The 22,360-nt window shown below is 38.9% G+C and overlaps 1 protein-coding gene across 1 annotated transcript in view; it reads right to left on the bottom strand.

The window, feature by feature from the left end:
- mctp2a (multiple C2 domains, transmembrane 2a) overlaps positions 1-22,360 on the bottom strand; it is a 116,338-nt gene that overhangs the window by 69,244 nt on the left and 24,734 nt on the right. Inside the window, 11 exon segments of the mRNA XM_061894775.1 lie at positions 17,421-17,540; positions 17,659-17,733; positions 17,827-17,928; positions 17,999-18,101; positions 18,169-18,271; positions 18,352-18,369; positions 18,372-18,444; positions 20,508-20,694; positions 20,783-20,913; positions 21,521-21,630; positions 21,633-21,693. Coding sequence (XP_061750759.1) covers positions 17,421-17,540; positions 17,659-17,733; positions 17,827-17,928; positions 17,999-18,101; positions 18,169-18,271; positions 18,352-18,369; positions 18,372-18,444; positions 20,508-20,694; positions 20,783-20,913; positions 21,521-21,630; positions 21,633-21,693 — 1,083 coding nt within the window.

The following is a 22,360-nucleotide window of genomic DNA, read 5'->3' as shown; positions in this document are numbered from 1 at the left end:
AATGATCCCTTTTTTCACGTTTTAACGCTGGCGCATTTCATCTCAATCAAAATTGTTCTCAACTTTAACTTCTGAAGCCGATTAATTTGCCTGGCTAATACATGCTAATTTAAGATGACTTTTCCCTCATCATTTTCAAGAAACTTGTGTTCCCAAAGGAAGCTCTTCTGCTACAACTTGGTCCCAGGAAAGGGAGGGGAGGGGGGGAAGTCTCAGGTTCCTGTTTCCTGCGGTGCTGTAGCTCCATCTACAGGCCAAACACTCAAATGCATGCAAGGAACTCTGAGTGACCCCTTTGCAGTCCTCGGTGATGTATACTGCACATTCATCTGGATCAGTCTTAGTGGGGAGAGCACATCTGAAGGAGGTTATTTCATGACGATTTTAGCTGTCACACTTCCTCGCTGGGAAGACGGGAACATGCTGTTGTCTAACTCTTGAAAAGCGCAAATCCAAGGCTCATTACTGCAGCATAAACAAACCCAGGAGGGGCGAAATATCATTTTCTTGTTTGTATTTCCCTCCGCTTATGAAAATGTTTGGGACCTTGCAAAACTTTTGTGTTTTATGAGTGAGAATGTACATCTCTTTTTACTTCATTAGCAAAACTTTCTACAGGGGTGGGAAACTCAACATAACTTTACTTTAAAAGGGGACTGAACTTTTGGGGGGGGGGGATTGTGATTATCATTCACAATCCTTACGTGAGACACGTTTATCTTTTTTTATGCATTTTAAGTTGTTAAACACAGCAGGTACGAGGTGGCTAACATAGCAACAAATGGTGGTATGCTATTCCGCCAATAAAGCCCTCTAAAAACATCCAAAAACAGCAAACAATACTCCATCTACATCTTGAAACGTGAATAGTAACCAAGATTTAACAAAATGTTCGTTTTAAGCGCTAAAACAGACAAATTATTTTTAGCCGCACAGTGATCACAGAGAGCTTACTAGCTTATATTGACATATTGAGCTAGATCAGTGGTTCTCAAATGGAGGTACGCGTACCCCTGGGAGTACTTGAAGGTATGCCAAGGGGTACGTGAGATTTCTAAAAAATATTCTCAAAATAACAACAATTCAAAAATCCTTTATAAATTGAATAATACTTCAACAAAATATGAATGTAAGTTCATAAACTGTGAAAATAAATGCAACATTCAGTGTTGACAGCTAGATTTTTTGTGGACATGTTCCATAAATATTGATGTTAAAGATTTCTTTTTTTGTGAAGAAATGTTTAGAGTTAAGTTCATGAATCCAGATGAATCTCTATTGCAATCCCCGAAGAGGGCACTTTAAGTTGATGATTACTTCTATGTGTAGAAATCCGGATTTATAATTGAATCACTTGTTTATTTTTCAACAAGTTGTTACTTACTTTTATATCTTTTTTTCCAAATAGTTCAAGAAAGACCACTACAAATGAGCAATATTTTGCACTGTTATACAATTTAATAAATCAGAAACTGATGACATAGTGCTGTATTTTAGTTCTTTATCTCTTTTTTTCAACCAAAAATGCTTTGCTCTGATTAGGGGGTACTTGAATTAAAAAAATGTTCACAGTGTGTACATCACTGAAAAAAGGTTGAGAACCACTGAGCTAGATTATAAATTATGTTTCATCTGGATAGTAGAAGGTTGTAGCCATAAACCCAGAAGTTGCTCAACTTTGACATTCAACTAAGACACAAAAAGACGTTTGCGGCCACCTTTATTTTAATTTTCCTGAAGGAACTCTCCTGAAGGAATCAATAAAGTACTATCTTTTTTTTAACTCTTTGTGATAATTATATATTTTTCATTCAAACAGGAAGACATGAACGTCCCATCAGTGACAGCAGACATTGTACAGTTAGTGATTATTTTATTATGGTCGTAGTTTCTATTTCTTGTTTAGTACTCACCATTACTGCTACATAATGCTTAGTGTTTCACAAAAGCTAAATCTGCTTAGCACACAACTTCTAATACTAGTAACTCATACCCATTGTATTTAGGTTAAAAAATATATGGTTCTTGATTCTCACGTGCTCCAAAGTAGTCTTTGGTGTCTCTGACAAAGTTTGCCATGAGCAGTAGTTGTTCTTGAAGGAAATGGCGAACGTCCTGATGTGTCTTTGTTATTATGCCGTCATATGCTTAAAATGAGCAAAATTCATTCATACTTACATACGCGCACACATATGTATGTGCGTAGTTACCGAGGTAAATACGCTCCTACATACATACATAAATACAGTATACACATGCACACACGATACATACATTCCAATTGCACATTGAGTATACAAAAATACATATGCACACACTGTACATATATAAGCACATATGCAATACAAACATATTACCGTTGCCCCCCCGGTGGAAACAAAGCACGCTGATAAAGCTGAACTTATTTTCCCTATAACAATCTACAAGGTTAATATAGTTTTTTTCTCTTTCTTTCCCTCCATTTATCTACTTTCTTTTTGGAATTTTACTTTTCATTCAGTTATATGTATTATTGCATTTGAAACAATTGTATTTTTGATTTTGAAAAAAGGTAATAAATATTATTATTCAAGACCAATAGTGCTCTTTCTATTGGTATTTTAATTGCTCCATTTGTAGCGTAAAAATGTTCAATATGATTTCTGTGTTATTGCTTTTTACTTCAGTAACTGACTCTATGCTATCATTTTTCGTATCGTAGCTGATGTGTTGTTCTGTTGTTGCTGTTGTTGTCGTCTGTCTTAGCCCCACAATTTTTCCCTGTGTCTTCCTTTTTTTTCCATCCCCTCCTGCTCCAGTCAGGCTGCGACAAACATTAAATTAATCCATTTAATAAAGTCAAATACAAATAGGGCAACAAGAGAAGCATCTGTCACTTATTTTTTGTACAGTAAATCTGTACTGCAGACATGGGCATCTACATCAACAATAGGATTTTCCTGAGGACCAACACAAAAAAAGAGCAAAATTTGTAAACATTCCATGTTGTTATTGTTGTGCCTGTTAATAAATTATATATAAGCTTGCAGCATGTATAAAAAATGTTGGAAGTGTTTAGAGAGCTTAATAGGCGGAATAGAGCGACTCCAATTGATATTGTTCGATGACTTTTGCAAGTATTTATTTACAAGTTCGAATGTAATAAAAAGAATAATATATGTATTCCTTTATAACATAGAGGATTTTGAATAATAAACCCATCCATCCATCCATTTTCTACCGCTTATTCCCTTTGGGGTCGCTGGTGACTATTTCAGCTACAATCGGATGGAAGGCGGCGTACACCCTGGACAAGTCGCCACCTCATCGCAGGGCCAACACAGATAGACGGACAACATTCACACTCACATTCACACACTAGGGCCTATTTAGTATTGCCAATCAACCTATCCCCAGGTGCATGTCTTTGGAAGTGGGAGGAAGCCGGAGTACCCGGAGGGAACCCTGGCATTCACAGAGAGAACATGCAAACTCCACACATAATAAACAAAAGTCCCAAATAAGTTCAGCTCCCCTTTATACTAGAATTCATTCAGTACTTGGAAACGATATGTAAAGTCTTATCAGCGCAAAGTATTATATTGCACTAAGACTCCTGAGAGAAAAGTTATTTGATTAAAAAAAAAAAGTCACTAAACAGAATTTCCCACTTTTCCCATACACTTTGTGTACCTGGAGTGATCCCTCAAGCAATAAAGTGAATACCTTACACACCGCACAGCAACGAGCACTTCATAATGCATACATGAATCTGCATAAACAGGATAAAAATGGAGGCTGCCTGCTGTGTGCAGGTCACAAAATTGCCCTGTGGGACTGAGTGATATAATGGCTAAGTATTTCTGGTAAAGCACTACGCGAGCAGCATCCCGCAGTCCCAGCAGAGGATGCAGCGGCGGTAATGCATTACAGGATGTATGTGGTGTAAAAAATAAAAAAAAAAGGGGGGGGGGGGGGGGGGGGGGGGGGGGGGGGGGGGGCTGTAGCGCTGGTCTGCCGGCTTGATAAATAATGTATTGTAATGTATATTAAAGCGAGACCACAACTGCAGTGTTTCCTACCGGCGTACCCTGAGAAGCCGCCGTGAAGGGGAGCAGACACTAGTGGTATAATTATGCACATGGCGGCGGCAAGGAGAGGCCATCTGTCAATGTCTGAATCAGTTACCTTATTACCACTGCCTAAAGATATAAAGATAGGAGTGGGAGCTGCTTTCATTAGAGCACACAGCTTTAGACAGATTCCAACACTAACCTAATTGCGAATGATGACTTGGAGGAGGGGTCGCTGTGTGGAGGTTGGCTTCGGAAGTTCGGAGTGGGCAGGGGCACCCAGAGTGGAGATGTGGCATGGCACACTAAGGGCAAATCATCATCCTCAGATGGTCTTTTTCTGCTGTATACTTGTTAAAATAACCATTCCGCTCCAACTAACCATCTTTAGTACTTCATTTTAGTCTACATCACGGCAGGAAAAAGGTGCGGTCCGATGCTGATATTTGAGACCAAGTATGGGGACCTTAAAGCTACAGGAAATGAGGATTTTCTACAACATGACAGGGTTTGTTGGTCGGTGTCACTGTACCCGATCTGTCCCGGAGGAATACGTCGCTTCCTGGACTTGCAATATTTTATGATGGAGTTCCTGCGGCGCCATGTATCATTTTTGAATGTTTTATTATTGTTTTGTATAAAAACAATGCTTACGTCAGGCATATATATATATATATATATATATATATATATATATATATATATGCCTGACGTTATATATATATATATATATATATATATATATATACAGTGGGGCAAAAAAGTATTTAGTCAGCCACCGATTGTGCAAGTTCTCCCACTTAAAATGATGACAGAGGTCTGTAATTTTCATCATAGGTACACTTCAACTGTGAGAGACAGAATGTGAAAAAAAACTAGGAATTCACATTGTAGGAATTTTAAAGAATATATTTGTAAATTATGGTGGAAAATAAGTATTTGGTCAACCATTCAAAGCTCTCACTGATGGAAGGAGGTTTTGGCTTAAAATCTCACGATACATGACCCCATTCATTCTTTCCTTAACACGGATCAATCGTCCTGTCCCCTTAGCAGAAAAACCGCCCCAAAGCATGATGTTTCCACCCCCATGCTTCACAGTAGGTATGGTGTTCTTGGGATGCAACTCAGTATTCTTCTTCCTCCAAACACGACAAGTTGAGTTTATACCAAAAAGTTATATTTTGGTTTCATCTGACCACATGACATTCTCCCAATCCTCTGCTTTATCATCCATGTATCCATTTTGGTATAAACTGATTCATGTTCATAGTTCTTCTGCCCAAGTGCTAGTTTTTGTTTCATTAGCCAAGTTTTGTACTTCCGCCCTGTGCGCGCCTTTTGCTCCTTTTTTTTAAAGTAATAAATAAATATGTCCCTACCTTCACGTCTTGCCCGCGCCAACTTTCCTTTGCATTCCGGAAAAACAAACCCCAAAGTCCACGCGTTGACAGAAAGTGCTAAAAACTACAACATGGATAACGGGGGGGAAACGCTGTGGAAGTGGAGGCACGTAAGTAGGACCGGCCACAAAACGGCACATCCTGAAGAGACGTTTACAAAGCGACTTGAAGGCATCAACATCATCCATGCAACATGTTGACCCAAGAACAACCAATTCCATGCCATGTAAACCACAATAAAGTGGTATACATGTACAAAAAAAAAATCACAATATGACCCCTTTAAAGTATACAGCGGTATAAAAAAGTGACGGTTTCAAAACGAATACAATTTTCTTTCATACCGTCCGTACGGTATTGTCAAAAGTGAAAGTCCTTCAGGTTGCGTTCCGCAGCTGTATCAGGACCCCTCCGGCTGCACACAGCTCTTATGATGATTGAGTGATGAAAGAAGTCCCTCCCCACCCCATCCAAGAGGACAAAAAAGGCTGTTTGGGAATACTTTAGCATTTATACAAATACAGACTGCCACGCTGGAGGAAGAAGATCGCCCAATGTGCTAAAAGTGCTTACGAACATGGCAGCAAGAATAGAGAAAGCAACACTTTAACAATCACCACACATTAAGTTAAAAAGTTAAAGTACCAATGATTGTCACACACACACTAGGTGTGGCGAAATTAGTCTCTGCATTTGACTTATCACCCTTGATCATCCCCTGCAAGGTGCGGCGAGCAGTGGGCAGCAGCGGTGGCCGCGTACCTATATATGCTGTACTTAAAGGTAGAATTAAAGTTGTTTTGACATGAACTAAATCCCCTTTGCATCTGGTATTCGTGACAAAAATACAAACTTGTTACTGAAGAAGATATCACATGCTGAGACAGCTTACACCAGCTGGTTAACATGACACAATCGAAGGATAGAGACCCAGGCATAGTGTTATGTTTTACTTTAACACTGAAATAAAGTTACAATTGGGGAAGCAAGTCAATCAAAAGTCATCAAATACACGCTTCAACAACTCCAAAACACACTCGCGGACATATTAATAAGCAAGTTTCTAAAACATGTTGACGTTAAGCTATCATACTAGTACAAACATACATATACTGTACATATACATTTACTGTACAAACATTCATATACACATTCTGTTCATATACAAGTACATATACATACATACACTCATGCACATAATCATGTTTCATCAAACATAAATAAACGTTGTTGCCCTAGGGTAAACTGGGTAACACATGGCATATTGACGAAGCTTAACCCATTGTTACTATAACAATCTACAAGATTAATATAGGTTGCCTCTCTCTCTTCCCTTTCATCTTTCGGTATTCTTTTTTTTTTTTTTTTTTTCCATTTATTTAATTTTTTTTAAATTATTTTTCTAGCTATCATTATGTACACGTAATGTTGCATTTGAACAACTGAATTGTTGATAATAGAGGTAAACTATTGGTTTTGTTCATGATCAATAGCGCTTTTTCTATTGGTATTTGTATTGCTCCAGTTTTAGTGTAAAAATGATCATTGTCATTACTATATTATTATTTATTTCGCTAACTGTTTATTTGCTATCCTTTTACGATCATATTTGTACATATTGTATGTGCTGGTGTTGTTCTATTGTTGTTGTTGTTATTGTTGTATTTGCTGTTGTTGTTTTTGTCTCTCTGTCTAATCCCCCTTTTATCCCCACAATTTCCCCCTTTGTCTTCCTTTTTTTTTCTCTTTCTATCCCCTCCTGCTCCGGCCCGGCTGCACCAAATAATAATATAAATACATTTAATAAAGTCAAATTCAAATAAGGCAACAAGAGAAGTATCCTACACTTCTCTTTTGTAAAGTAAATCTGAACAGCCGATATGGGCATCTACATCAAGTATATGATTTGAAAAAAAAAAAAACTATCATACCAGTAGGTAAATTATACCGTGACACCGTCGAACTGAGATATACAGCAGCTGCCGAAAATGCATAATAAAGAAGGAAAAAAAACATATATAAGTCGCACTGGAGTATAAGTCGTATTTTGGGGGGAAATGTATTTGATAAAACCCAACACCAAGAATAGACATTTGAAAGGCAATTTAAAATAAATAAATAATAGTAAATAACAGGCTGAATAAGTGTACCTTATATGACACATAAATAACCAACTGAGAAGGTGCCTGGTATGTTAACGTAACATATTATGGTAAGAATCATTCAAATAACTATAACATATAGAACATGCTGTATGTTTACCATACAATCTGTCACGCCTAATTGCTAATTCCCAAGAAATCTTAAACGTCTAGTCTCTTACGTGAAGGAGCTAAATAATATTATTTGATATTTTACGGTAATGTGTTAATAATTTCACACATAAGTTGCTCCTGAGTATAAGTCGCACCCCTGGCCAAACGATGAAAAAAAACCTGCTAGTTATAGTCCGAAAAATACGGTATGTACTTAACAAAAAAAGGTGAAATAACTGAAAACATGTTTTGTATTCTGGTTTCTTCAAAATAGCCACCCTTCGCTCTGATTACTGCTTTGCACACTCTTGGCATTCTCTCGATGAGCTTCAAGAGGTAGTCACCTGAAATGTTTTTCACTTCACAGGTGTCATAGTTTTGATGCCTTCAGTGACAATCTACAATGTAAATACTCATGAAAATAAAGGAAACAGTTTGAAGTAGAAGTTGTGTCCAAACTTTTGGCCTTTACCTTATTTGCCTATAGTTATCATGTCAGAATATCATGCCTGGCCGTGACCTGTGCTGAGGCCTCCAACAAAAAACTCCAACATGGTTTTAACCATCTGTTGATCATAATTGCGCATGCAGAGAAATGGGGAAAAGTCTAAAAAAAAAAAAAAAACCTAACCAGTTGCAACTAGAAGAATCTCAAACCTCCTTCCACCCGCTTTGCTAAAAAAACACAATGACATTTGACCAGACTTAGAAGACACGGATTTGGGCTTGCAACAGGCTTAATGCACCGTGTACGTCCATCTTTAGTGAGTATTGCCGCAGCAGGTGGGATAAAAGGTGGAAATGAGAGATTAGACTGTGCCAACACATGTGCCCATCGCCTGTGGACAATCTAATTATAGGTGGAAGGAAGATGGCCTCATCCTGCTGACCCGTCCACCTGTCCGTCTTCCTCCTTTGGTGTTCAAACTTTCTTTCCCAGACACAATCCCACCTCCCACTCGATCCTTCTTATACAAACCGCCCGCATTGTTCTCTGCCTTCCTGTCGGCCTGTCTTGCTGCTCTAAAGGCTATGATACACCGAGCGTGGCCATAGCCGAAGGGGATTTTGCTCCTCAGGATCAGTGTGAGGGGCTTAGAGAATACAGCAGGTATAGTTGCATCCCGAGACAGAGCAGACACAAGAAAGGTGGTGAAATGAGAGTTCTTCGCACACGCCCCGTCTGTGACCGCCTCCTCACCCTGACACGGCGCTGGCAAGTGTACTCTTAATCATGACGTTACGAGTGCTGCACCAAGGAGGGATTCACCGGAGTGATTCAAGATTATTTTAGCTTAGCACCTCAGATCACGTCGCCTCATTAAAAACAGCTAAACACAGACATTTAAACATAAGTTCAAATCTCAGAGGCAGACTGTCACTCTTCCTGAGACCGTGATCCTCCTTACACCATCCCTGGGGTTAGGAGGCTTTGCTCAGAAGTCAGACGCACAAATGCACAAACCTCGGCCCCTTCAAATGTACTCTAAAGTCATCAGAAGTGAAGGAAAGCCAACCGGGGTTTGATTGAAGGATAAAACACATCCATAGCCATACGCGTGGGACCAAAACAGAAGGCGGACTTTCTGTTTCATGGTGCAAAAAAAGGCGGGCTGGGAGAGAAAACGGCTAAAGCGCAGATTAGCCGCAACAAAGTGAAAAAATGGTCCACCCCGAGTCTCAGAGACCGTTCATTAAAGGGGACCTATGAGGAATTGTGTCTTTTTTTGACTTATTAATGCTGTTACAAGGTCGTGTTAAACAATACCAAAGAGTCAAATCAACAGGCATTTAGGTGTGAGCTCGCAGGCAGTTTTGGAAGCATCTGACCACTAGGTTTTAGAGCAAGGGTGCCCATTACGTCGATCGCGAGCTACCAGTCGATCGCGGAGGGTGTGTCAGTTGATCGTCAGCCAGGCATGAAAAAAATTCTCCTAAAAATTTCCGATCATCAATCTTCACCAAGACTTCACTTTTGTCCCTTGATTGACATTCACGGCACCCGAGGGTTTTGTGAGATGACGCTGGCTGCTGCCAGATTCCAAAAATATATATAAAATACCGACAGAATGGCGAGAAACACTTTTTATTTCAACAGACTCTCGCTCCATACCTGCTGTCAAAATTCTAAAGCCAGACTGCACAGTTCCTATCTTTAAAATAAAAGCGCTGCTTCATCCTGCCTGCTCTAACAAAATAAGAGTCTCAGAAAGCTAGCGTGCACAAGCTAACAAGCTATGGAGTTTGGCGCCAATGTATTTCTTGGAAAGTGTAAAAAAAAAAAAGTATGGAAGCTGGACAAACAAGATGCCAAACACCAACCACTTTCATGTGGTATTGGACAGAAAGAAGGACTTTTTTTCTCCTCCATTTTAAAATGTGGATGTTAACATCACTTCTGTCTGATTCCAATCAATGCAAGTCATCAGAATCAGGTAATACACCAACTTATATTCTTGTCTTCATGAAATAAAGGAATCTATATGTGTTCGGCATGCTTGTATTATCATTAAACACATTTAGCTTAAAAAAAATGTATCTTTCATAAATAAATAAATATAAATTATATATATAAATGAGGTAGATCCCCTCGACTTGGTCAATTGAACGGTAGTTTGCCTGCAGAAAACGTGTGGGCACCTCTGCTCTAGAGTCTTTTTTTTTTAGCAGTGAGCCATTTGTGATGTCACAGATTGACACATGTGGTCATCCTTTGCTGAGCGAGACTGCTGTTGCTGAGCTTTTGTATATTCTTTCTCCTGTTATGCCATCGCGCTTACTCTATGTATGTAAAAGAAATACTTTTAGGTTTAGTTGTCCACTGTGAAAGGGGCGTGGTCCACGCATCACCTGCGGGCAGGGCATGTGCAAGAGTGTGAAGCAGATGCCAGGTGAGTGGAAATCTCAGCTGAAACGAGCTATCTTATCACCTCTCTCTTTATTAGCAGTGTTGGTGACCGCAGGAAAGGGCTGAAAAGCCAGAGGAGCTGAAAAGCCAGGGCAGGAAAGAGGAAAGACTTTGGGAGGAAATTGAAGAGAGAAAAATACTTTGTAATATTGAAAATAAAAAGACATTGTAACCTTGGCAACAAGCCTGACCGTAGTCTGTCGGTCCTGACAAGAACCCTGCAACACAAGTCTGTCACATCCATGATATTTGGGCCACTACGAAAATGGATAAGCCTATGAAACAGGACATCAACATTCCGACTTGGTTTGAGGAAACACAAGAAAAGGGTAGAATAAAGCATTATTTGGCATGTGCATAAAAACACCAAGGTTACACCTAAATGTATTTTATTGTGGGGGTGCGCCACATCAATATATTAGCCGCTACACCTAACAAGTACCGTATTTCCTTCAAATAATGTATAGTCCAGAAGAAGACACACAAAATCCGACAATCTCTTTGAGCTTTTATTGCCAGTTTTGTGCAAACAACAGGCCAAATTCCAACAAGAAATTTCCTCCGTGCACTCACGTCTGTCTCTGTTTCACTCCTAAACACACAACACTTCCTCATTCCCCGCCAACATGGTGTGTACACAGACCATGGAAAACATGAACATTATAACACACTATAACACACATTAACACCAGCAGGTAATTACAGTATGAATGGATATATATAGTTTATTATTGTGCACTATTGACTAGTCATGCACCAAACATTTGGCTGGGAAAAAGGACTGTTTGATCACCGGAACAGAACCTGGTGATGGCGTAAACCAGGGGTCACAAACCTTTTTGAAACCAAGAGCCACTTCTTGGGTACTGATTAATGCGAAGGGCTACCAGTTTGATACACACCTAAATAAATTGCCAGATATAGCCAATTTGCTCAATTTACCTTTAATACATAAATCTATAGATCTATATTATATAAATAAAATGGGTATTTCTGTCTGTCATTCCGTCGTACATTTTTTTTCCTTTTACGGAAGTTTTTTTTGTAAAGAATAAATGATAAAAAAAAAACACTTAATTGAATGGTTTAAAAAAAAGAAAACATGAAAAAAAATAAAAATGTAATTTTGAAACATAGTTTATCTTCAATTTCGACTCTTTAAAATTCAAAATTCAACCGAAAAAAAGAAGAGAAAAACTAGCTAATTCGAATCTTTTTGAAAAAATTAAAAAAATAATTTATGGAACATCATTAGTAATTTTTCCTGATTAAGATTAATTTTAGAATTTTGATGACATGTTTTAAATAGGTTAAAATCCAATCTGCACTTTGTTAGAATATATAACAAATTGGACCAAGCTATATTTCTAAAAAAGACAAATCATTATTTCTTCTAGATTTTCCAGAATAAAATGTTTTAAATAAATTCAAAAGACTTTGAAATAAGATTTAAATTTGGTTATACAGATTTTCTAGATTTGCCGGAATACTTTTTTTGAATTTTAATCAGAATAAGTTTGAAGAAATATTTCACAAATATTCTTCGTCTAAAAAACAGAAGCTAAAATGAAGAATAAATTTAAATGTATTTATTATTCTTTATAATAAAAAAAAACATTTACTTGAACATTGATTTAAATTGTCAGAAATAGAAGAGGAAGGAATTTAAAAGGTAAAAAGGTATATGTGTTTAAAAATCCAAAAATAATTTTTAAGGTTGTATTTTTTCTCTAAAATTGTCTTTCTGAAAATTAAAAGGAGCAAAGTAAAAAAATAAAATAATTTATTTAAACAAGTGAAGACCAAGTCTTTAAAATATTTTCTTGGATTTTCAAATTCTATTTTGAGTTTTGTCTCTCTTAGAATTAAAAATGTCGAGCAAAGCCAGACCAGCTTGCTAGTAAATAAATACAATTTAAAAAAAATAGAGGCAGCTCACTGGTAAGTGCTGCTAATTGAGCTATTTTTAGAACAGGCCAGCGGGCTACTCATGTGGTCCTGACGGGCTACCTGGTGCCCGCGGGCACCGCGTTGGTGACCCCTGGCGTAAACAATACCCACGGGGTTGTCTGGATCGGAGGCAATATGTCCGCGATGTCGACGTACTTTAATAGATTCGATATATACCCGCGGACAGGGATCTTCACAATTGAAGATGACAGTGGCGGCTTTTAATGAGAGGAAGGCAGCAGAAAGAAATAGTGACATCAGGTTCTATGCAGCTCGAGCCACTTTTCGTCGAGGACTTAAAGCAGGGATGTCAAAGGTACGGCCCGCGGGCCAAATCAGGCCCGTGAATAGGTTTTATCCTATCGCGAGATGAGTTTTTGAAGTATAAATACAAGCTAAACATTTTGGATGAAAGAAACTGCTGTTCTAAATGTGTCTACTGGATGTTGCAATAGCAGATCTCCTGAAGCAAAAGCGTGCATGACTTCAGAGGAGGCGGAGCTAAGACAGAGACAACACTTCCATGTTTGGACACTGCCTACTTACGCTGCTTATTAGGGATAGTAATGATAAAACATGTGGATTGTTACGTTCATGCGTTGATTGTCAAATATGTTGCTAGTAATGTAACCTGTGATATTTCTACCCAAATAAATGCTTTTGATAATTGGTACATTTTGTGTTGTACCTATAACTGGGGACACATTTTCTTGACGCACATTAATATGCTGAAATAAAAGGTACCCCCTTCTAACTTAATGTTTTGTTATTCAAAAGACTCCAAAATCACAAGTTTTGTTGTAAATGACGCTACAAATGTACAGAATAAACCACATGATGGTAGTTCATCAGTTGAGGAAAATTAGTAAATTACATTAATAACATCCTGTAATTTGATTTCTGTATTATTAATTTCATCTTCTGATTGATAAAAAAAAATTACACCAACGAGAGATTTTAAAACTATGCCATACTCAATTCCACTTATTTTACTGATCATCATTTATTTAGAAAGTATAAATAACGACAAATGAAGATAGAATACTATTAACCGCAACATGTAAGTGTAAAAGAAAAATATCATAATTTGTAATTTTTCATAATATACTTGTTCTATTTTTAAACAAATAAACAATCTGAAGTTTTCTTTATTTTTTAGATATCATGCCATGATTTTACCAGTCCAGCCCTGTTGGGAATATATTTTCCTGCATGTGGCCCCCTGCTCTAAAATTACTTTGACATCTCTGACTAAGATCCAAAGAAATAAAAAGTCTCTAAACAAGAATACAGTCTACAATAACACCAGAAATAGAGGCTAGATTGTTGGCCGGTTGTTTTTAATGAAGAAAAAGTGACTAAAAGGATTGCAGAAATTAAAAAAACAAAAATAAAAAAATTCAATGAGCACCAACAATTGAAAAATAGAGCAAACAATATTAATTTCTAAATAATTACAACATGTGTTTGTATACATTTTTTGCCTTATATGCATAGTAGCAAATAATTATGAAGTCATATTGACCAGGCTCCTAACCATACCCCTACCTCCACAGGTATTTTAGGCAACTTAGGTGAAACATCTATGTGCAACATGCAGTGACATACAGTAAATGCTAGAAAAAAATGCTTTTTTAATGCAGCGCTGTATCGATCCAAGGGTAGGCAGGTGTACCTAATGTTGTGACCGGGGGAAACTATGTTAATGAAGTTTGTTTTTGACCCTGAATAAAAAATAAATACCAGGGATGTTCTTCTTCAAGATACATATTTAACAGTGTTCACTGTAAAAAGATACATTTTAATAATTTTGGAGCGGGCACGGCGTGGACCTTTTTCGATCGCAATATTGGAACGCCTCCACAAAAGAGCCCCATGCAGACGGATTCCAAAAAACAGGTTCTAAGGCTAAATCCGAATTCCCCCTCTTGTCCCTTCCCCTCAACCCTCCTCCTTGGCCCTGATAGTCTAGTGCCATGGCAAAGTGTTGAAAATAGGCCTTTAGGTATTCGGATGTCGCTTGAGTCTCACTATGTCATTAACCCCCACCGTTTGCTTGCGATGTTACGCTTTGCTTGGGCTTGTTTTACTTTCTTTCGCCTGTTTACATGAAGAAGAACAGTGCAGAAAGCGACGTTTTTCTGCGATATATGCAAGTGCTTGCGCATCAGCATACGGTTTCATTGAAAGAAGTGATTGTACCTAAGTTCTGGCTAAGTTTTATGAACTCCACTATTTAACTTGTATTCACACAAATGGTTTTCTACACCAAAATTAATCTATTTATTCTTCTACTTCTTCTTCTTCTCCAGATTTTAACGCGCTCTACCTTCCACATTTACCATCCGATTAAAACTGTTCCAACTTCAAACTGTTCAGCCTATTCGACAATCGCGGGCTGTCCATTGACAGAATTCCTGGTTTTCCGGGACATTATTACTATTCAAAATGAATTGGCCATTTTTCAAACTTCCACCATTTCCACATTTTTCAACTGCTTCAAACCATTCCACCTTCAGCATATTCCACTCATCCTGGACATCCATCCATCCATCCATTTTCTACCGCTTATTCCCTTTGGGGTCGCGGGGGGCGCTGGTGCCTATCTAGCTACAATCGGGCGGAAGGCGGGGGAAAGCCTGGACAAGTTTCCACCTCATTGCAGCGCCAACACAGATAGACAGACAACATTCACACTCACATTCACACACTAGGGCCAATTTTAGTGTTGCCAATCAACCTATCCCCAGGTGCATGTCTTTGGAAGTGGGAGGAAGCCGGAGTACCCGGAGGGAACCCACACATTCACGGGAAGGACATACAAACTCCACACAGAAAGATCCCGAGCCCGGGATTGAACCCCAGACCACTCAGGACCTCCGTATTGTGAGGCAGATGCATTAACCCCTCTCCCAGAAGCCCTCATCCTGGACATTCAAAAGATAATTTTTCAAGTTCAAATAAATTCCAGGAATTCCCATAATTCCCAGTTTTCCAAACGCAACTTTCACCCTTTTTCCTGTCGACTACTCCTCCCACAATTTTCAACCCATTTCAAACGTTCTACCATCAAAACATTCCTCTTAATCAGGACAATAAACAAAAGTTGGTTATTGAACTGGAAAAATTCCCGGTTTTCCCGAAATTCCAGGAATTCCGTAATTCTGTTTCTGAATTAAAAATGTTACTACTTCAAAATTTCTCGACCGTTTTCAAAAAATTTCAACACCAACCATTTTTCACCATTTTCAACTGCCAATTTTTAATGAAATTCCCATTGAAATGAATAGGAAAATGTTTTGAAGTTCCACAACTCCTACATTTTTCTTCCAATTCAAACCATTCTAATTTCAAAGTATTCAGCCTGTTCAGGAATTGTGTGCTCGTTTTCAACAATTATTTTTAAAAAATCCTGAATTTCCTAGAATTCCCAGTTTTTAGAACCATTTTCCCCATTCAAAATGAATTATACATTTTTAAAACGTCCACAATTCCCACATTTTTCAACCAATTCAATCCATTCCACCTTCAACACATTCAACTCATCCTGGAAATTCTAAATATAATTCTTACACGTTCAAAACATTTCCAGGAATTCCTATTTTTTTCTAACCTTTTTACAACATTTTTTGGTACTATGACTCCTACTCTGTGGCCTAGTGGTTAGAGCGTCCGCCCTGTGATCGGTAGGTTTGGAGTTCAAACCCCGGTCGAGTCATACCAAAGACTATAAAAAAATGGGACCCATTGCCTCCCTGCTTGGCACTCAGCATCAAGGGTTGGAATTGGGGGTTAAATCACCATAAATGATTCCCGGGTGCGGCACCGCTACTGCCCACTGCTCCCCTAACTTCCCAGGTGGTGATTAAGGGGATGGGTCAAATGCAGAGAACAAATTTCACCACACCTAGTGTGTGTGTGACAATCATTGGTACTTTAACTTTACTTTAACATTTTTCAACCCATTTCAACCGTACAACAGTAAAAACATTCCTTTTAGTCAGGACAAAAAAACAAGCTGGTTTATGAAATTGAAAATTTCCCGGTTTTCCCTAAATTCCGTAATACAATTTTTTAATTGAAAAACTGTTACTACTCCGACCTTTCTTGACCAATTTAAACAATTCCAGCACCAACCAATTCAGCTCATTCAGGACATTCATGCTTTTAATCTGGGGTTTTTTTAAATCCTGCTTTTCCCAGATTTCCAAGAAATCCCCATTGAAATGAATGGGACATTTTTCCAAAATGCACAATTCCCGCATTTTTCAACATATTAAAACCACTCCAACACCAACACATTCCACTCATCTTGGACTTTCAAACTAACACTTTCCCAAGTTCCAAAGCAAATTCCGCTTTTCCTGGAAATTCAAACTCTTCAAAATTCAAACCATTCCAACATTCAAACTATTCTTACATTCATACTACATTCTTCCAGCATTTCAGTTCAACTTCAGCATTGGAGCATTCACACGCAATTCCTTCAGGAATTGCCTCATCTAGTTATTTTATGTTATTTTTATCCACACTCTTGCGATTAATTTGTTAGCTGTATAGCACTCGATATCTAGGGAGGTTACCGAGCCCACTTGGTTTCAAAGGCTGTGTGGCCCTTACAATTGGCCCTGCTCCGTTATCTGACAAAGAAATCGGGCATCAATTGATTGACATGAACGTGCAAAACTGAGTGTTATTAAGATAAGGGGAAAGGGGGAGTATTTGGTTTGGTTCTTATAAATGTGACTGTGGAGCAAAATTCACAAAAAATAACCCAATACATATTTTCTAGACCACAAGGACGTGTGTTAAATGAAGATTAGGTCCCCTTTGATGTGAGGCAAAGGCTTACCAGGAAGGCTATGAGACTCCGTTGTGTGTTCTCCCATTGAAAACAGCTCCTAATGTACTGTAACGTGTACAGGACTGCTGTGCTGATATTCCGGACCCTATATATATTCTGGGCAAGAACCTAGAGCAGAAATATTGGGACATAACAATAGTTAATGTCATTGGATGTAAAAAATTAGGTTAATGCTAAATTTACTTTGCTATATAACAGGAACTTAAGCAACAAGAATTAGTGATACCTTTTTGGAAAACTTCACATTTTCCTCTGTAAATTTTTCCTCCTTCGGTTGAAAAGTTCGAATAGCAGCCCGAACCTGCAGAAGACCAACCCCACATTATTTTTTGCATACTTCAAAATACTGTATGTCGTACAACTTTAAAAAAAAAAAAGTTTTATTATGTCTTACTTTGTTGTATACGACCTCTATCACCAGTGTGACACTTCCTTTAGCGGCACAGCTCAAGTCCTCTTTCTTCAACAACAGACAAATCTGCTGCTCATTCTGAACCTTTTCAGACAATAAAACATATATTTACTATATGTGCTTACATTTGGGATGACTGATAGTTACAACTTACAGTCAGTAATGGAATGGCCACTTTGCCCATAAAGTTTGGGGTTTTGTCTCCGTTTTCATCCAGGATAGTCAGCTCAATCACATCATGGATGTCCTTAACTGGGCTGCAATGTGAAGTGTAGGACAAATGTTGAAATAGGAACCACGCCCCAAACAATATGTCCTCCTTACAAAGTGAGTGCTTTGTTCCACTCGGGATTGACTGTCTTGTAGACAGTGTGGGTTTGAGTTTGCTGTTTCCCGAGCTCAATGACACAAAACGGGTTGATTCTTCCTGCAATTGAAATACAGTATTGCTGGTGTTTGTGAGGACAGTTATGATTCTGACAGGCGTGATGTACAATTGGTAGTTACCATTGAGGTCTGTAGCAGAAGCTCATTGGCTCTTAAGACTTTGATCTGAAGGAAACCGATTTCTCTCAGGTACTTAGAGGAGTTCTTTAAGCTCTAGGGGGGAAAATGGAATATAAAGAATATCTGGAAATGTAAAACAAGACAGGTAATAAACGCAGATCATTTTTCATCATTAATAAGTTTACCCTAGACAGATACTTTTCAGGAGGCTGGCTTCCTATTGATGCATGACACTGTTTTAATCTTCTCTATTATTTAATAAAATGTAATATTGATCCTGCTAATCATTCTGCAGCTGAGAACTTCACCAGAAAATGTAAAAATCAAATTTACACAATATTTCAACCAGCCAGAACTCCAACCCCCAAACCAAAAACTACAAAACATCTGTGACAAAGCACGATCGTAATGTAAGACACTTTTATTTTGTTAATGTCAGGGTTTCCCCTAAATTGCCAAAATACCGGTGGGGGCGTGGTCGATATGACGTCATCACATGATTTGTTGTGATGCATATATTTTTTCAAAACGTATGTGAATATATATTTATAACAAACCTGTTAGTATTAATTATAGTATTAACATGTTCTTACATAATATGGTTTTGCTCTATTTTTAAACTATTGCTGCTTATTGTAAATGTACTTGGTTAAGATTTTTTTTTTTTTTTACAGATTTTTTAAAATCCTTTTAGTCACTCTTTCTGTAATTAAAACAATCGACAACAACTTTAGCATCTATGTCTGGTGTTATTGGAGACTGTACTCGTGTTTAGAGACTCTGTTTGGATTTTGTCACGCCATGTCCGTGACAAAATGCTAGCAGCAGAGAGCCTGATGTCACACTTTTTTCGCGTTGCTGCAAGCCTCTCTCTCATTAAAAGCCGCCAGGGTTATCTTCAGTTGTGACGATCGCTGTCCACGGGTATATATCGTATATATAATGTACGTCCACAGCGCGGAAACGCTGCCTCTACTCCTGACAACCCCTGTGTATGTTAGTATGTTATGGTGGTCATTTTTCCCATGGTCTTTGAGCGCACCGTGTGGGCGGAGAATAACCAAGTGTTGTGTGTCTAGGAGTGAAACACGGAGTCAGACGTGTGTGCACCGAGGAAATACTTGCTGGAATTGGGCTTGTTATCATTAAATTGGCAATAAAAGCTAAAAAGAAAGTCAGACTTTGTTTCTTTTCTTTTTGACGCTACAATACATTATATTACTTAATTTTGTTAGGTGTGGCGGCAAGTATGAAGTTCGTACATTAGGAAGAAACCCTAAATGTAGTTAAACCTGATGTATTGCGTTGCGCTTTTATTTTAAAGCCAAAAAGTGTTTTGAGAAAGTATCTTGACATGTTTTAAAGTCTGATTGACTGTTTGCAAGAAAACCGTCTCCTTTCAACATCCTGCCGAAAATCTTTCAATTATGTTGAACTTTTATGTCATCTTACTTACTAAATCAGTCTCGGTAACAATCTAACTGTTATGTTATCACTGTACCTTAACAGTAATCTGAACACGGAAGTAAAGCAGTACCCATCTCTGAACGATGCACGCAGCAGGTGTTTGCTGCAAGGCTGTCGCCTCATCTCATGGCTAAAAATAGTCCTTTCTTGTTGGGAAAACAACTCTCCATTGCTTTGAACCTGATATATCCATAAGGTTGACTTTCCTCTGTCCATTTCTGCTTGCTCGTGCCTCACCAGTAGCAAGTGAACTGCAGTATAGTTACCCCCACTACGGCACGACAGGAGGCTTAACAAGGAAGTGTTCGCGTTAATCGCCTGTTAAAAAAATTAGTGCCGTTATTGAAATTGATAGATAATGCATTATTATTGTGTTAATTTTGACAGGCCTAAATATAATACTGTATATTGTAAAAAAAAATGTAACCATATTTTAATTATGTTTTTGTTTTTTTATTGATTCAATTTATGAATTGATTTAGATCTGCAATCAACAAAAAATGTGATTTGGATGTGAATCAATTATTTTGAGCACCCCTAATTTTAGCCAAGATGTTCTTCTTCTAGATGACACTGAATCGACAGCGTCTCTGGCTGTTGCAGACAAGTATTGTACTCAATTTTGCCTCAACTGCTCAGAGATGAGATCATTCATTTCTTAATGATCAATCATTAGTGTAAAAACTTACAAATTTCTCCACCACGGCGTCTCTCTCTTCAGGTTTATCTAAAGTAGCCATCTCAAGGTCAGACACCGAGACCCCCCAGCACGGTCGGAGGGTGACCAAAAACACCAGCTTGCCCTTCCCCGGATCCAGCACATGCGTGTAGAGCTGCCTCTCATTGACGACAAGTCGGGACAGGTCAACCTCAAACCTGCGACACAAAAGAGGAAATGGTTCCATTGGTGGCGCAAAAGGCTGCAAAGGGGGACCATTAGCATTACTCTCTAGGATATACTCACATTCCCCATGATTCCTCACCCTTCCTGCCTCTCTTTGAATACACCTCCACCTGCAGAGGTTCTTGGTTATCTGCAAACTGATTGAAGTCAAACTGCTCTCTCCATTGAGGATTGGCCTGAATGCAGAGGTTCTGAGGGCAATGAAGACACAGGAATGGAAACATATACACACATATTTGACACATTATCAAACTGAACAGCGCCTGCATGGCAGATGGATTGAGTCACCATGCAGGACAATCACAGAGAAGCAAGAGAGGAAGAAACAAGGTGTTTTTTTTTGCATGCTTGTACACTTCAGTAGCCACACTGGGATTGTAAACACTGACGGGTCCCAATTAGAATCAGCTTTGTTCAGCAAACAAACAAACATGCAGGGAGGGGTTTACAAAGGAATGACACGACAACATGTGACATGCGCACCACAGAATCCTCGGTTGAGACGGGGAGGCAAACAAGTCCAGGTAGATGAACAGGGGCACGCTGGGTATGCAAATGAAGGCAATGAAGCCCGGCAGCCGAGGCGGGGGAAGAGAAGTGAGTGGCAGCATCGCCCGCTTTAATGAGCTGCCTGTGCAACGGCCCAGTGAGCCAAGGTGGAGGTGAGTCATAGACAGGCACCCGCTGAGGCAGAGAAGCCCCGCAAGAAAGACTTGAAGTATAAAGAGTATGGCATGAAGAGACACACAAAAAAAAAGTGTGAGAAATAAGGAGAAGAGACTTTTTTGAAAGTCGAACCTTGCTCTTGTACTTCTGATTGCCAAGACGAAAGCGGACATAGATGTCGCCTTGGCCGTACTGCGGCATATCCTGTCCCTCCACCAGGGTGATGGCGAGCACCCCCGTCACATGCGGCTCTTCAGCTGACTCCTCTGCATCTCGGCCGGGCTCTGCAGCTGTGTGGCCTTCAGCTGAAATAGTGGTCGTTGCACCAAGCGTGAGGCGACAAAATCATTTGGAAACTAGAGACCAATTAATTGCCTGTTAAGAATGGTGGGCAAATGTCATTAAATCCGGATATATGAGTAAGTCAAACCAAACTGAACTAGAAAAATGTGATGATGACCACAGAATTGCAAAAGAGAACATATCACCAAATAGAAAAGCGCTGCTTGGCCGCATATAATACATTACCACAGAGACTATGTATTTGTATTAGTGAATGACCAATATCTTTTTTCAGGGTTGATATCGATATCAATTATTAGTAGTCAAAGAGGCTGATAACCGATATTTGAGCCGATATTAATTTGCAATAAAAGTTAGCGATAAAAACAACTAGTTAATGCTTCTCAGTAGAAGCATTTAAGTCTCACCTTAAAACTCATTTGTATACTCTAGCCTTTAAAACAGACCTTTTTAGACCAGTTGATCTGCCGCTTCTTTTCTTTTTCTCGTCTGTCCCCCCCTCCCTTTGTGGAGGGGGTCCGGTCCGATGACCATGATGAAGTACTGGCTGTCCAGAGTCGAGACCCAGGGTGGACCGCTCGTCGGACCCAGGATGGACCGCTTGCCTGTGTATCGGTTGGGGACATCTCTACGCTGCTGATCCGCCTCCGCTTGGGATGGTTTCCTGTG

Source organism: Nerophis ophidion, linkage group LG03 (genome assembly GCF_033978795.1).
Source record: "Nerophis ophidion isolate RoL-2023_Sa linkage group LG03, RoL_Noph_v1.0, whole genome shotgun sequence".
In the NCBI taxonomy this organism is placed as follows: domain Eukaryota; kingdom Metazoa; phylum Chordata; class Actinopteri; order Syngnathiformes; family Syngnathidae; genus Nerophis; species Nerophis ophidion.
Note: the sequence above shows the minus strand (reverse complement) of the source record. Positions and strands in the feature narration are given on the sequence as shown.